The sequence below is a fragment of the Equus caballus genome, chromosome X (genome assembly GCF_041296265.1).
Source record: "Equus caballus isolate H_3958 breed thoroughbred chromosome X, TB-T2T, whole genome shotgun sequence".
NCBI lineage: Eukaryota > Metazoa > Chordata > Mammalia > Perissodactyla > Equidae > Equus > Equus caballus.
The window spans coordinates 130,045,697-130,059,815 of NC_091715.1; the positions used below are offsets into that span (position 1 = coordinate 130,045,697).

At 36.5% G+C, this 14,119-nt stretch overlaps 1 protein-coding gene across 10 annotated transcripts in view; it reads right to left on the bottom strand.

Annotated features, from left to right (window-relative positions):
* Positions 1-14,119, bottom strand: part of ARHGEF6 (Rac/Cdc42 guanine nucleotide exchange factor 6) — a 105,698-nt gene that overhangs the window by 36,636 nt on the left and 54,943 nt on the right. For all 10 annotated transcript variants that reach the window (XM_070258217.1, XM_023634028.2, XM_001489854.6 and 7 more), the window contains 3 exons: positions 13,049-13,143; positions 10,431-10,526; positions 8,923-9,045 (listed from right to left, as the gene is read on the bottom strand). In XM_070258217.1, coding sequence (XP_070114318.1) covers positions 8,923-9,045; positions 10,431-10,526; positions 13,049-13,143 — 314 coding nt within the window. The remainder of the gene's footprint in view (positions 1-8,922; positions 9,046-10,430; positions 10,527-13,048; positions 13,144-14,119) is intronic.

Consider the following 14,119-nt stretch of genomic DNA (forward strand, 5'->3'; position numbering starts at 1 on the left):
AAAAAAGACTAAGGAATGCATCTAAAAGTCACAGCTCAGAGACACAGGTCCACTAAAAAACTGAAATTTATTCATAATAGTATAGAATGTATCCCCTCCACCACACCTTACTACCACATCAATAGGGTGCCAGTATAATAACAGTAGATTACAGTTGAGAGAGCCACAAGACACCAACTCTATTTAAAAAGGAATTCTTAAGAAACACAAAGATACAGAGGGTGAAAAAAAACAAGGAAATTAAAAAAAATTGCAGCCCTTGGTACTTAGAAAATGCACATGCAACAAAAGAAAAAATAAACAAGTGGGATTATATCAAACTAAAAAGCTCTGTACAGCAAAGGAAACCATCAACAAAATAAAATGGCAACCAATCAAATGGGGAAAAATATTTGCAAATTATATAAATGATAAGGGATTACAATCCAAAATATATGAAGAACTCATACAACTCAAAAGCAAAGAAACAAAAAATCCGATTAAAAAATGGGCAGAGAAACTGAACAGACATTTTCCCAAAGAAGACATACAGATGACCAATAGGTACATGAAAAGGTGCTCAACATCACTAATCATCAGGGAAACGCAAACAAAACCACGAGATATTGGCTTACACCTGTTAAGATGGCTATCATCAAAAGGACAAGAGATAACAAGTGCTGGTGAGGATATGGAGAAAAGGGAACCCTTGTATACTGCTGGTAGAAATGTAATTAGTTCTGTCACTATGGAAAACAGTATGGAGGTTCCTCAAAACATTAAAACATAGAACTACCATATGATCTAGTAATCCCCCTTCTGGGTACATGTTCAAAGGAAATGAAAAAAGGATATCGAAGAGATATCTGCATTCCCATGTTTATTGCAGCATTATTTATAACAGCCAAGACATGGAAACAAACTAAGTGTCAGTCAACAGGTGAATGGATAAAGAAGATGTGGTATATATATACAATGGAATTTTATTCAGCGAAAGAAGGAGATCTTGCCATTTGTGACAACATGTATGGACCTTGAGGGCATTATGCTAAGTGAAATAAGCTACACAGAGAAAAACAAATACTCCATAGTACCATTTATATAGAAAATCTAAATAAAAAGTCAAACTCAAAAAAGAAAGAGAAAGAGAAAAGAGAGTTGTCACATACAAGAGAATCCACTTAAAACTATTAGCAAGTTTCCAGCAGAAACCATGCAGATCAGAAGGAAGTAGGATGATACATTTGAAGTACTGAAAAAAAAATTGCCAACTAAGAATACTGTATCTGCCAAAATTATGGTACATAAATGAAGGAGAAATAAAGACTTTCCCAGGTAAACAAAAGCTGGGGGACTATATCACCGCTAGACCTGCCTTACTAGAAATTTGAAAGTAAGTCCTTCAGGTTGAAATGAAAGGGTACTAAACATCAACACAAAAGCATTCTTAAGTATAAAGCTCATTGGTAATGTTAAATACATAGACAAATACAGAATACTGTAATACTGTTGACAGTAGTGCATAAATCACTGTATATTTATGCACTACTGTCACACTGATATGGAAGTTAAAAGACAAAAGTATAAAAAAATAATTATAAAAATATGTTAATGGATATACAATATAAAAAGATGTATTTTGTAAATCAATAACATAAAGTGGAGGGAAGCTAAAGGTGTAGAGTTTTTGTATGTGATTAAAGTTAAGTTTTTATCAACTTAGATTATTATAACTATAAGATATTTTATGTAAGTCCTATGGTAACTACAAAGAAAATACCCATAGAAGATACGCAAATGAAAATGCAAAAGAATCAAAACATGTCACTACAAAAATTCAATGAAACACAAAGGAAGACAGCAAGAGAGGAAAAGAGAGATAAAAAAACTACTAGGTAGACAAAAAACAATGAACAAATGGCAATAGTAAGTCCTTCCCTTTCAATAATTACTTTAAATGTAAATGGATTGGACTCCCCAATTAAAAGACATAGAATGGATGAACGGATAAAAGACAAGACCAAAATATATGCTGTCTACAAGAGACTCTCTATTTAAAGCCACACACAGGCTGAAAGTGAAGGGATTGAAAAAGACATTCCATGCAAATAGTAACCAAAAGAGCACAAGGGTGGTCACATTTATATTGAGCAAAATAGACTTTCTTTCAAAAACTGTCAAAAGAGACAAAGAAGGACAGTGTATCATGATAAAAGGGTCAACTCACCAAGAACATATAACAATTATAAGTATGTATATAGGCATCCAACAGCAGAGCACCCAAATACATGAAGCAAACATTGACAGAATCGAAGGGGAAAATAGACAGCAACACAATAATAGCAGAGGACATCAATACTCTACTATCAGTAATGGATACAACGTTCAGATAGAAGATCAATAAGGAAACAGAGGACTTGAAAAACACTATAGATCAAATGGACCAAACAGACATATATATATCATTCCACTCAACAGAGCAACATACTAATTCTTCTAGAGTATATATAGAACATTCTCCAAGATAGATTACATTTTATGTCACAAAACGAAACTTAACAAATATAAAAATATTGAAACCATACCAAATATATTTTCTGGCTATGGGGGAATGAAACAAGAAATTAGTAGAAGAAGTAAAACTGGAAAATTGACAAATATATGGAAATTAAACAACACACTCTGGAACAACCAATGGTTCAAAGGAGACAAAGAAAAATCAGAAAATATCTTGAGACAAATGATAATGAAAACACAACATATCAAAACTTATGGGATGCAGCAAAAGTAATCTTAGAGAAGTTTATAATAACAAATGCTTATATTAAAAAAGAAAGATCTCAAATAAACAACCTAACTTTAACCTCAAGAAACTAGAAAAGGAAGAACAAACTAGGCCCAAAGTTAGCAGAAGGAAGAAAATAATAAATATTAGAGCAAAAATAAATGAAATAGAGAAAAGAAAAAAAATGAAACTGAGTTGGTTTTTTGAAAAGATAAACAAAATTGACAAACTTTTAGTAGATCAAGAAAAAAAGAGAAGACTCAAATAAATAAAATCGGAAATGAAATAGGACAAAGTACAACTGATGCCATGGAAATAAAAAGGATCATAAGAGACTACTATGAACAATTATACATCAACAAACTGGATAACCTAGAAGAAATGAATAAATTCCTGAAACATCCAACCTACCACAACTGAATCAGGAAAAGATAGAAAATCTGAACAGACCAATAACAAGAAAGGAGACTGAATCACTAATCAAAAACTTCCCAACAAAAGTCCAAGACCACATGGCTTCACTGGTGAATTCTATCAAACATTTAAAAACAAATTAACACCTATTCTCAAACTCTCCAAAAATTTAAAGAGAGGGAACACTTTCCAACTCATTTTATGAGACCAGCATCATCTTGATACAAGAGCCAGACAAAGATATCACAAGTCAAGAAAACTACAGGCCAGTATCCTGATGAATATAGATGCAAAAATTCTTAACAAAATACTAGCAAACCAAATCCAAGAGCATAGGAAAAGGATCATGCACCATAATCAAGTGAGATTTATCCCTAGGATGCAAGGATGGTTCAACATATGCAAATCAGTATGATACACCACATTAAAAGGACAAAGGATAAAAACCACACAATCATCTCAATAGATGCAGAAAAATTATTTGACAAAATTCAACACTCTTTTATGATTAAAAAAAAAAACCCACTGAACTAATTAGGAATAGGAGAAAATTACCTCAACATAAAAAGGCCATATATGAAAAGCACACAGTTAACATCATACTCAATGGTAAAAAACTGAAAGCTTTTCTTCTAAGATCAAGAACAAGGGATGGATGCCCACTTTTGCTACTTCTATTCAACATAGTACTGGAACTCCTAGCCAGAGCAATTAGGCAAGAAAAAGAAATAAAAACCATCCAATGGGAAAGGAAGAAGTAAAATGATCTCTGTTTACAGATGACATGATTTTATATGGAGAAAACCCTAAAGACCTCACACAGAAACTGGTAGAACTAATAAGTGGATTCAGTGAAGTTGCAGGATACAAAAAATCAGTTACATTTCTTTTTTTTCTTTTGAGGAAGATTAGCCCTGAGCTAACTACTGCGAATCCTCCTCTTTTTGCTGAGGAAGACTGGCCATGAGCTAACATCCATGCCCATCTTCCTCTACTTTATATGTGGGACACCTACCACAGCATGGCTTTTGCCAAGTGGTGCCATGACCAAACCCAGGATCCAAACTGGTGAACCCCCAGGCCGCCAAAGAGGAACGTGCGAACTTAACCACTGCACTACCAGGCTGGCCCCCAGTTGCATTTCTATACATTAATAATGAACTATCTGAAAAGGAATTAAAGAAAGAAAATCTCATTTACACAGGATTGAAACAAAAAAACAACGCACTAATTGGGAAAAAATATTCACACTTATATATCCGACAAAGGGTTAATCTCCATAATATATAAAGAACTCACACAGCTCAACAACCAAAAATCAAACAACCCGATCAAAAAATGGGCAGGGGACATGAATAGACATTTCTCCAAAGAAGATATACAGATGGCCAATAGACACATCAAAAGATGCTCATCATCACTAATCATCAGGGAAATGCAAATGAAAACTACATTAAGATATCACCTTACGCCTGTTAGAATGGCAAAAATAACCAAAACAAAAAGTGACAATTGTTGGAGAGGTTGTGGAGAAAAAGGAACCCTCATACACTGTTGGTGGGAATGCAAACTGGTACAGCCACTATGGAAAACAGCATGGAGATTTCTCAAAAAATTAAAAATAGAAATACCTTATGACCCAGCCATCCCACTACTGGGGATCTATCCAAAGAACTTGAAATCAGCAATTCCAAAAGTCCTATGCACCCCAATGTTCATCGCAGCATTATTTACAATAGCCAAGACCTGGAAGCAACCTAAGCGCCCATCAACTGACGATTGGATAAAGAAGATATGGTATGTATATATACAATGGAATACTACTCAGCCATAAAAAATGATAAAATCGTCCCATTCACAACAACATGGATGGACCTTGAAGGTATTATGTTAAGTGAAATAAGCCAGACAGAGAAAGACGAACTCTGTATGACTCCATTCATAGGTGGAAGTTAAACATGTAGACAAAGAGAACTGATTGGTGGTTACCAGGGGAAAAGGGGGGTGGGGGGAGGGCACAAAGGGTGAAGTGGTGCACCTAAAACACGACTGACAATAATGTACAACTGAAATTTCACAAGGTTGTAAACTATCATAATCTTAATAAAAAGCAAAAAAAAAACAAAAAAGTAAAGGGATAGCAAAAGATATATTAATAATCAAAAGATAGCAGGACTAGCTATATTAATTTCAGAAAAAGCTGACATCAGAACAAGGAAAATTATCAGGATAAAGAGGGAGCATTACATAAAGATAAAAGGGCTAATTCTCCAACAAGACTAAGTCCTTAATGTGAATACACCTAACAACAAAACATCAAAATACATGAGACAAAAACTGATAGAACTGAAAGGAGAAACAGACAAATTCACTATTATGGTTAGAGACTTCAACATCCCTCTGTCAGTAATTGACAGATCCAGCAGGTAGAAAATTAGTAAGGACATAGTTGAACTGAACATCACCATCAATCTAGTGTATCTAATGGACATTTATAAAATATTTCATTCAACAACAGCAGAATACAAATTCTTCTCAAGCTCACACAGAACATTCACCCAGATAGACTCAATTCTGGGACATAAAACACAATGTAACAAATTTATAAGAATAGAAATCAACAAATGGCACTAGGACAATTAGATATCCACATGCAAAAGAACAAAGTTGGACCCCTACCTCACACCATATGCAAAAGTTAATTCAAAAATGGATTTACGGAGCTAAATGTAAGAGCTAAGACTATAAAATTCTTAGATAGGCATAAATCTTCACGACCTGGATTAGGCAACAGCTTTTTAGATATAAAACCAAAAGCACAAGCAACAAAAGAAAAACATAGATATATTGGATATCATCAAAATTAAACTTAAAATTAAAACTTTTGTGCTTCAAAGGACATCATCAAGAAAGCGAAAAGACAATCCACAAAGTGGGAGAAAATTTTTGCAAATCATATATGTGATGAGAGTAAATAAAGAAAAATATGTAAATAAGTGTTGCAACAAAACAATGAAAAGAAGAATAAGTCAACTAAAAACTGGGCAAAGGATTTGAATAGGCATATTTCCAAAGAAGATATTAAAATAGCCAACAAGTACTTGAAAATATTCTCAACGTCATCAGCCACTGGAGAAATAGAGAGTGACTGCTACTGGGTACGAGGTTTCTTTTTGGGATGGTCAAAATGTTCTGGAACTAAGTAGTGGTGATGGTTGCACAACCTTGGGAATATTTTAACAACCACTCAATAGTACACTTTTAAATGGTGAATTTACGGTACGTGAATAATTTCTCAATAATAAGACAAATAACCCAATTTAAAAATAGGCAAAGGATCTGAATAGATATTTCCCTAAATAAATATATACAAATTGCTAATAAGCACATGAAAGATGCTTAGCATCATTATTCATTAGGGAAATGCAAATCAGTATCACAATGAGACATCGCTTCACACCCACTTATGGGGGCTATAAACAAAAGGACTGATAATAACAAATGTTGGTGAGCATGTGGAGAAAATAGAACTCTCAGAAATTGCTGGTGGGACTATAAATTTGTCCAGCCACTTTGGAAAACTGTCAGATAGTTCTTCTAAAGGTGAAACATAGAGTAACCATATGATCCAGCAATTGCACTCCTAGGTACCTACCCAAGAGAAAAGAAAACATGTCGACACAAAGACTTGCACAGGAATGCTCGCAGGAGCACTATTCACAATCCACATGTCCACAAACTGGTGAATGGAAGAGCAACATGCAGTATCCACACAACAGAATATTTTTTGGCAATTTAAAAAGCCATATACAGATACACGCTACAACATGGATGAACCTTGAACGCATTATGCTAAGTGAAAGAAGCCAACACAAAAGACCATATGTTGTGTGATCCCACTTAAATGAAATTTCCAGAACAAGCAAATCCATAGTGACATAAGGTATTTTAGTGCTTGCCTTGGGCTGGCAATGGGGAGTGACTGCTACTGAGCATGGGTTTGTCTGGGGAGTGATGAAAATGTTCTAAACTTGATTGTGGTGATGGTTGCACAACTCTGAATATACTAAGAATAATTTAACCATACACTTTCAATGGGTGAATTGTATGGCATGTGAATTATAATTCAATGAAGTGTTACATAAAAAAGGAAATGGTAACATTTTATTTCTCAAGCTGGGTAGCGCCTACATGGGTGTTCATTTTATTATAATTCTTTGAATTTGCATTTAGATTACTCTCTTTTTAGGTAAAATATATACCTTAATAAAAATATTTTTTTAGAAGTCTGACAGACCTGGATTCTAATTCTGGTTCAACCACTTAACAGCTACAAGTTCTTGGGCAGATTATTTGACCTTCCAATGTCTTATCTGTAAAGCAGAGATGGTAATAATAGTGACTCCCTCATAGGCTTTTACGTCATGTGCCTGGCACATTGTCAGTGTTATTACTAGCTAATATTAGCTCTAAGCAGTTGAGCCACTTGCCTACATAACCCAGAGTCATGGCTCCTCTTTCTTCAAACTCCAACTTCGACATTTGCTATTCCACAAGAGTTCAGAACTTTGATCAGGGGTAATAAAATTGACCTTCAATCAAGTAGGACCTACTGAACTTTACCTTAAAAATGCCCTTGCATAATAGCTATATAAAGTCAATAAAGCTCCTAAGAAATCAGGACAAAACCAAAATTGCCACCACTTCTGAGGGTTGGTATCAACAGTATTCTAGCCTGGGTCTGGGAGTTCAAGTTTGGGCCAGATTAAGAGAAGAACATTCTTTTCAGTCTTGAGCAGCCTCGAGAATCCATGTCCATTCTGAATCTAGTCTCCAGGTTAAGTCCTAAGAGCGTCTGTATGTTGTTCTTGCTAGTGTCCCACGTCAATTTCTAGCACATGATTTCAAAGTTAAAACTGCATCTTTAAACCTATCATACAGTATTCCAGCCCAGACGAATGTGACAGCGAAATGTGTCCGGGATGAGGAATCCGAGGGTAAGGAAGGGTAGGAGAGATGTGAACTTATCTGGGTCCTTTGTAAGAACTCTCAAAGGAGACGCTATTCTGTTGTTCTCCACTAATTTGAAACAATTTATATTCATGTATAATTATTATCAGAGCGCGTTGCTTAAAGTACCTGCCACACAGTTCACAGTGTTGGTTTCCTTCCGCCTCTCCATGTTAATAGCTGCCTGTTAGCCAAAGCACTGTTTGAAACTTCCTCTACCCAAGGGAAAGTGAAAAAGAGATGAAGCTAGGCAATTTAGCTGTTTGTCAGCAACTCAGATAAAACATCCACCAGGGCAGGGGAAGGCTAAACCATTGGATCTAAACAGAATTTTACTTCAGGAAAGCATCACCTGACCCTTCCCTTACCCTACCCCACACTGCAAAGTCTCCCAGCATCCTTTGAATTACCCTTTTACGATACATGTTTACAACGTTTAATTTCATGTCTGTATTTCCCTTAAGATTCTATGCTCCGTGAGAGGAGGAACCTTCTCTTCCTTGTTCACTACTGTATCCCCATCAGCTGGAACAGGACCTTGCACAGGGTAGATGCTCAGTACATGACTTGTTGCATTAATAGACAATCAGCCCACGCAACGATGAATCAATTCCTGGCCTGATGAATGGGAATAATCAAGAGTTCAACTGGAGACCTTGGATTTCCAAATGAGCTGGTCCTAGGAAAGGATCTCATTGTGAAACAGCCTATTTGGGGAAGTGCTAACAATTTACCTGTGCTGGGTGAGTACATTTACAGCTGAAGGATGATTTGCACAGTAAGCCAGATACATAGATTTAAAATGAGGCATGAGGTTCAGTAGACAACCTCCTACTTTGTGTTGGTTTTCTGGAAACCTGTAAGGAAAACAGGTGAAACACAAATTTAAATTAGGAAACAGGGGATAAAGGAAGATTATTCCAATTAAACCTGATAACATGCATACCTTTTGAATTCTTTTGTCAAAGTTAAATGAGAAACTATAATAGAACCATTTAATCCATGAAATGCAAGTTCTTGACCACTGCTTTAAACTCTAGTCACCAAACATGGCACCAATCCATAGGGTCAGATATTTATTTGGAATTACTAGATAGGATTTTTTAAAGATGCTTATTCAAATCATAATTCAAATTTTTAGTCGGGCACACCAAAATACTCTTGGCTAATTTATGTGAAGTTCAAAGACAGACAAAACTAATCAAATTCAAAAATGACACATCACAAATGAGTATTATGTAGTCTTGGTGGTCTGGTGATTGCTAGTCAAGGCGGCCTCAAGACTTTTAAAATTAATTTTTTAAATTACGATCCACCTGTTTTCATTTGTAGAAAAATCAGAAAAGCACATGAAAGAAAAAAATTACTGAGAATTCCACCATTCAGAGATACCTATTATAACAATTTGGGCATATTCCATGGACTTTCTTCTACATGTTTCTCTATAAAATGGAAAACAAAGATTACAAATCTAGTTTGTGATCTGTTCTTCTCACTTAGTGACCATCTTTCCATATCAATAATCTGGATCCCTAACAGCATTTGGAGTGGCTCTGCAGGTCTCTTTAGTGTGGGCTCTCACCATCTTCCTCCCTAGAAACCACCTTTGTCCCATAAAGCTCAAGAAACAGGCAATTGCCCCAATTTCCCTATACACAATGAAAGTCGCCAACTTCTCTGAGATACACTGATTGGAAAATTAATCTTGTTACAGAAATATATTGTCTGATGATCATTACAGTTCATTCTGCAGTATGAAGTTGAACAACTCAACAATCTAGCAAGCCATAAATATGTGCCGTGGTTTATATAAAGTTATACTTTTCCTTTCCCCATGTTTTATGTGTTTCAACTATTAATATAGTAGACATGACTAAAAGAGAACAAGCTTGCAAAACTGAATGAATAATCTGAATAACTTTTGCAAGTAATTTGCAATGTACAAAAGAAAATAACTAATCTATGTCAAAAGCATCATCCATGGTCCACTGAGACCTTATTTGTCTCTTATACCGACCAGAAGCAGTAAACTGATATGATTTTTAAATAAAGTCAGAAATAATTTACTCCATGTGGTTTGACAATGTGAATACCACCACCTAGTGTGTTTTCTCTGTACTGGGACAATTTATGAAAGTTGTAACAAATGGACAAACATAAAGTGCCCCATCTAAGACAATAGCTAAAAGGAAAACAAAACACAATACTGCTGGCTATCCTAAGGGTGCTACGTGACACTTACTTAGAACATTCTTCCAAGGCTTGGCAGAGCGTCTGTTGAAATGTGCATACCTCCTCAAAGTTTCCCAATAAAGACGTAAACTCCACAGAACTCAGGCTGAAAAATATGCATAGGTAGTTTCAGTGAATAGACCTTGAGGATGACTCCACTTATCTATCTCTAGCCTAGTTAACTGATAGTTTGTTAATAACTGGAAAATGGGACAGGGGAAGCAATCCCCACATTTTAACTTTTGCTTTTTAATTAACGCCACCTCTGTGATCTTAAGCAACTTTCTAATGCTTCTTTCCTTGACTCCCTTTTCTGTAATAAGAATAATGATCCTAAAGGAAAGGAAATCTTTATGAGAGGAGTGGGGGGGAGAAAATAGTTCTAGTTTCCTTGTTTGTTTTTGGAGTGGAATGGAGTCAAATAAAGACAAACTAAACAATTTTATCCAGGGCCTCCGTACTAAGAGTTTTCTCATCCATTCTTTCCCTGTCAAATAGCAAGTGATAATAACAATGCAAGCCAACAACACTCATACAGCACTTGACACTTATGCAACAATTTGACAAATAATAGCTCATTTTAACCTTACAACAGCTTTATGAGGTAGGTGCTATTGCTATCTCCATTTTACATATCAGGAAACCCAGGCTCAGAGAGGTTAAGCAAATCACCCAACGTCACAAAGCCAGTGAATGATGAAACCAGAATTTGAACCAAAACATTCTAGCTCCAGAGTCCATGCTCTTAATCACTTTTTTGGAGAAAACTTTTCTGAAGATTTACTTAAAAAGCCAGTGTCTGCCACATATTCTTTCTCCTTAATATAATAATACAAGGGGAGTGTTTCCAAGAGAGTCATTTTCGCTGACAATGAAAATGAAGACCCAAACAAACATTACCAGTAACCCTGAGAGTCTAAAAGTTCCCAGTTCTTCTGCTATAATGCCCTCCTGAACCACGAGCTGGAAAACCCCTATTGTGGGTGTCAAAAGCGAAACCTTTAGCCAGCCAGCTTCCTTGGCTGCTGCTCTCTCATAACAACAAGAACCTGACTTGGGGGCTTACCTGAACTTGATTGGGGGCATATTTGGCCCCTTCGGGATCAGACAATAAACAGTCTGGTTTGCTCAAATCACGTTGGGGTCTACAAGACAGAACCAAAGGAAACTTCCTATAACTGCATTTTGAATTTATTTGGGAACAGAGCAGTTCTGAATCAGGCCTCTCACCTCCTCTGCCGTGGCTCTCTTCCTTGCCTTTCCTCTTACTGTTTCTTGATTGCTAATCAGTCACTCCTTCATTTGAAATCTTACCATCCGCCCCCCCAGGGTTACCACTTCAGTTTCCCTCTCCTCCTGCGCCTGTCCCCTCCAGAAAACAGAAGGCACTTTCACTCTGTGGCAGGAGACACAGTGGGTTCAGTCTGGCCACTTACTGGCTTTGTGATGGGTATGGCAGTAAGCCTCTCTGGACTTTAGTTTTCTTATTTATTCAGTGGGGATAGTCATTTCTTCCAGGGCACTAGACCCAATGATTCACTGAGGTTCCATTCAGCTCTAAGGACTATGATTCACAGAACGCTTCATGTTTTACATAATAATAACAAAAGGCACTTTGTTGTTGATCATGTTTAAACTCTTATAAAATACAGGAATACAAAATCCTTTCAAACTGAAGTAAGATTCCCATAGGGCGATGAAAATAACCAAGTGGGAAATTTAGCAAGACATTAGGTAAAACCAGATTAAGCAAGCATAATTTGGAAAAAAGGAGAAAAACAGTGAAATATATTAAACTTATTTTCAAGCCCGAAGACAACAGTTTAGGCAACTGCCCAGCAAAAGTAAACTGACTGAGATAAGAGAGAAGGCTTTTGTCCTCCATTATATGGATGGACTGCGAAATTTTCTACTTGACTTATAGATCCTAATCTCTCATAAAGTTTAATTAATTAAAATAAAAACACAAAAAATGTAGTTAGCCACTGTTTGTTAAATATGCCATGCCCACAAGCATAAAAAAATGAATGGTCAATATTTTTCTTTTGTGAAAACTACGTTTTCGATTCAGGCCTCAGACAATCACTTCGGATTTCTAAGACCAGAATAAGGTTTGAACATTTTATTTTAAAAAAAACATTTTAACATCCCTTTATCATTCACTTTTGCCTGGATGAAATACTGGCTTGAAGTGCTCTTATGAACATTCACAAAATGCCACTCTTTCCATTCTCAGAGCATGGGAAAGAGTTTCTGCCCTGGCAAGCAAAGGTCAGGGTAAGCACAAGAATTTCCACTTTATGTGCTTTCTGCATAAAAACACCAGCAAGTCCTTCTTCTGTAAGGTAAAACCAGATGTACCACCTTGAAAATATGCAAGGTAAAAATTGTGACCGACAGAAACGCAGATCTGCTCACTCCTTCCACAGCCAGAAAAGAAAGCAAGCCAAGCTCTCCAAAAGCAACATCTTGTCTAATTTGTTGCCTTGACCATGTTCTTGGCAACCTGTGATCTGTGGAAATTCTTCTAAAGGGCAAAATCAATTATTCAGTGACATAAGAGTAATGACTCCATATGCTGACATTATCTTGCTTTATTTAGCAAGGGGTTTAAAATATAAATCTTACTTGTTATTAGACTGCAGGGGTCTTAAGTAAGTAACAAGAAGAGACTGAAGTTCTTTAGCATAATCTCTTTCAGTGTCCAAGATGTTCTGTAACACCTATGGAGAAACAAAGGTCAAGGGATTGTAATTGTCAGGACAGCCCAAGGCAAAATACAGCTTTAGAACTTTTAACCAAATTACTAGGAAAAGAAGTCCTATTTACTCAGGTTAGCACTGTAAGTCAGGAGCACAAAGTCTGAATGCACTTTGTTTTATTCTAGCAAACTCCTTTAATAATTGCATGACAACTGGTTATATTACATAACTCATATGAACACCATTTTTCAGAGTTACCCATAACTGGAAGGGCCTTGCCATTTACACAGTACTGTTCAGAATGCTTTCATGTGCTTTAAATCATTTTATACTCAGGCAAGGTCTCAGTTAGCTAAGAAAGGACCATTATTGCCATTTTATGGATGAGAAAATTGAGACCAGCAACCTTAAGCCAGCCCTAGTGGTGTAATGGCTAAGATTCAGGCTCTCACTGCAATGGCTCGCATTCATTTGCTGGTCAGGGAACCATCTGTCTTTCAGTTGTCATACTGTGGTGGTTGCGTGTTGCTGTGATGCTGAAAGCTATGCCATCAGTATTTAAATACCAGCAGGGTCACCCATGGTGGACAGTTTTCAGCAGAGCTTCCAGACTAGGAAGAAGGACCTGGCCACCCACTCCTGAAAAAGAATTGCCCACAAAAACCCTATGAATAGTGAAGCCGAGAGGATCATGCAAAAAGACCAGGTAGGGTTCCGCTCTGCTGTACACAGGGTCACTAGGAGTCAGAATCAACTCATGGCACTACCAACAAATCTTAAGATAGAGTCAACATCAGGATAATTTAATGATAAGTGATGTCATACATCACAAAAGATTTTTCTTTAAGTTATGGGGTATTTTTTTGCTGAGGAAGACTCACCCTGAGCTAACATCTGTTGCCAAACTTCCTCTTTTTGTACGTGAGCCACTGCCACAGCATGGCTACTGACGAGTGGTGTAGGCCCATGCCTGAGAACTGAACCCAGGTCGCCCAAG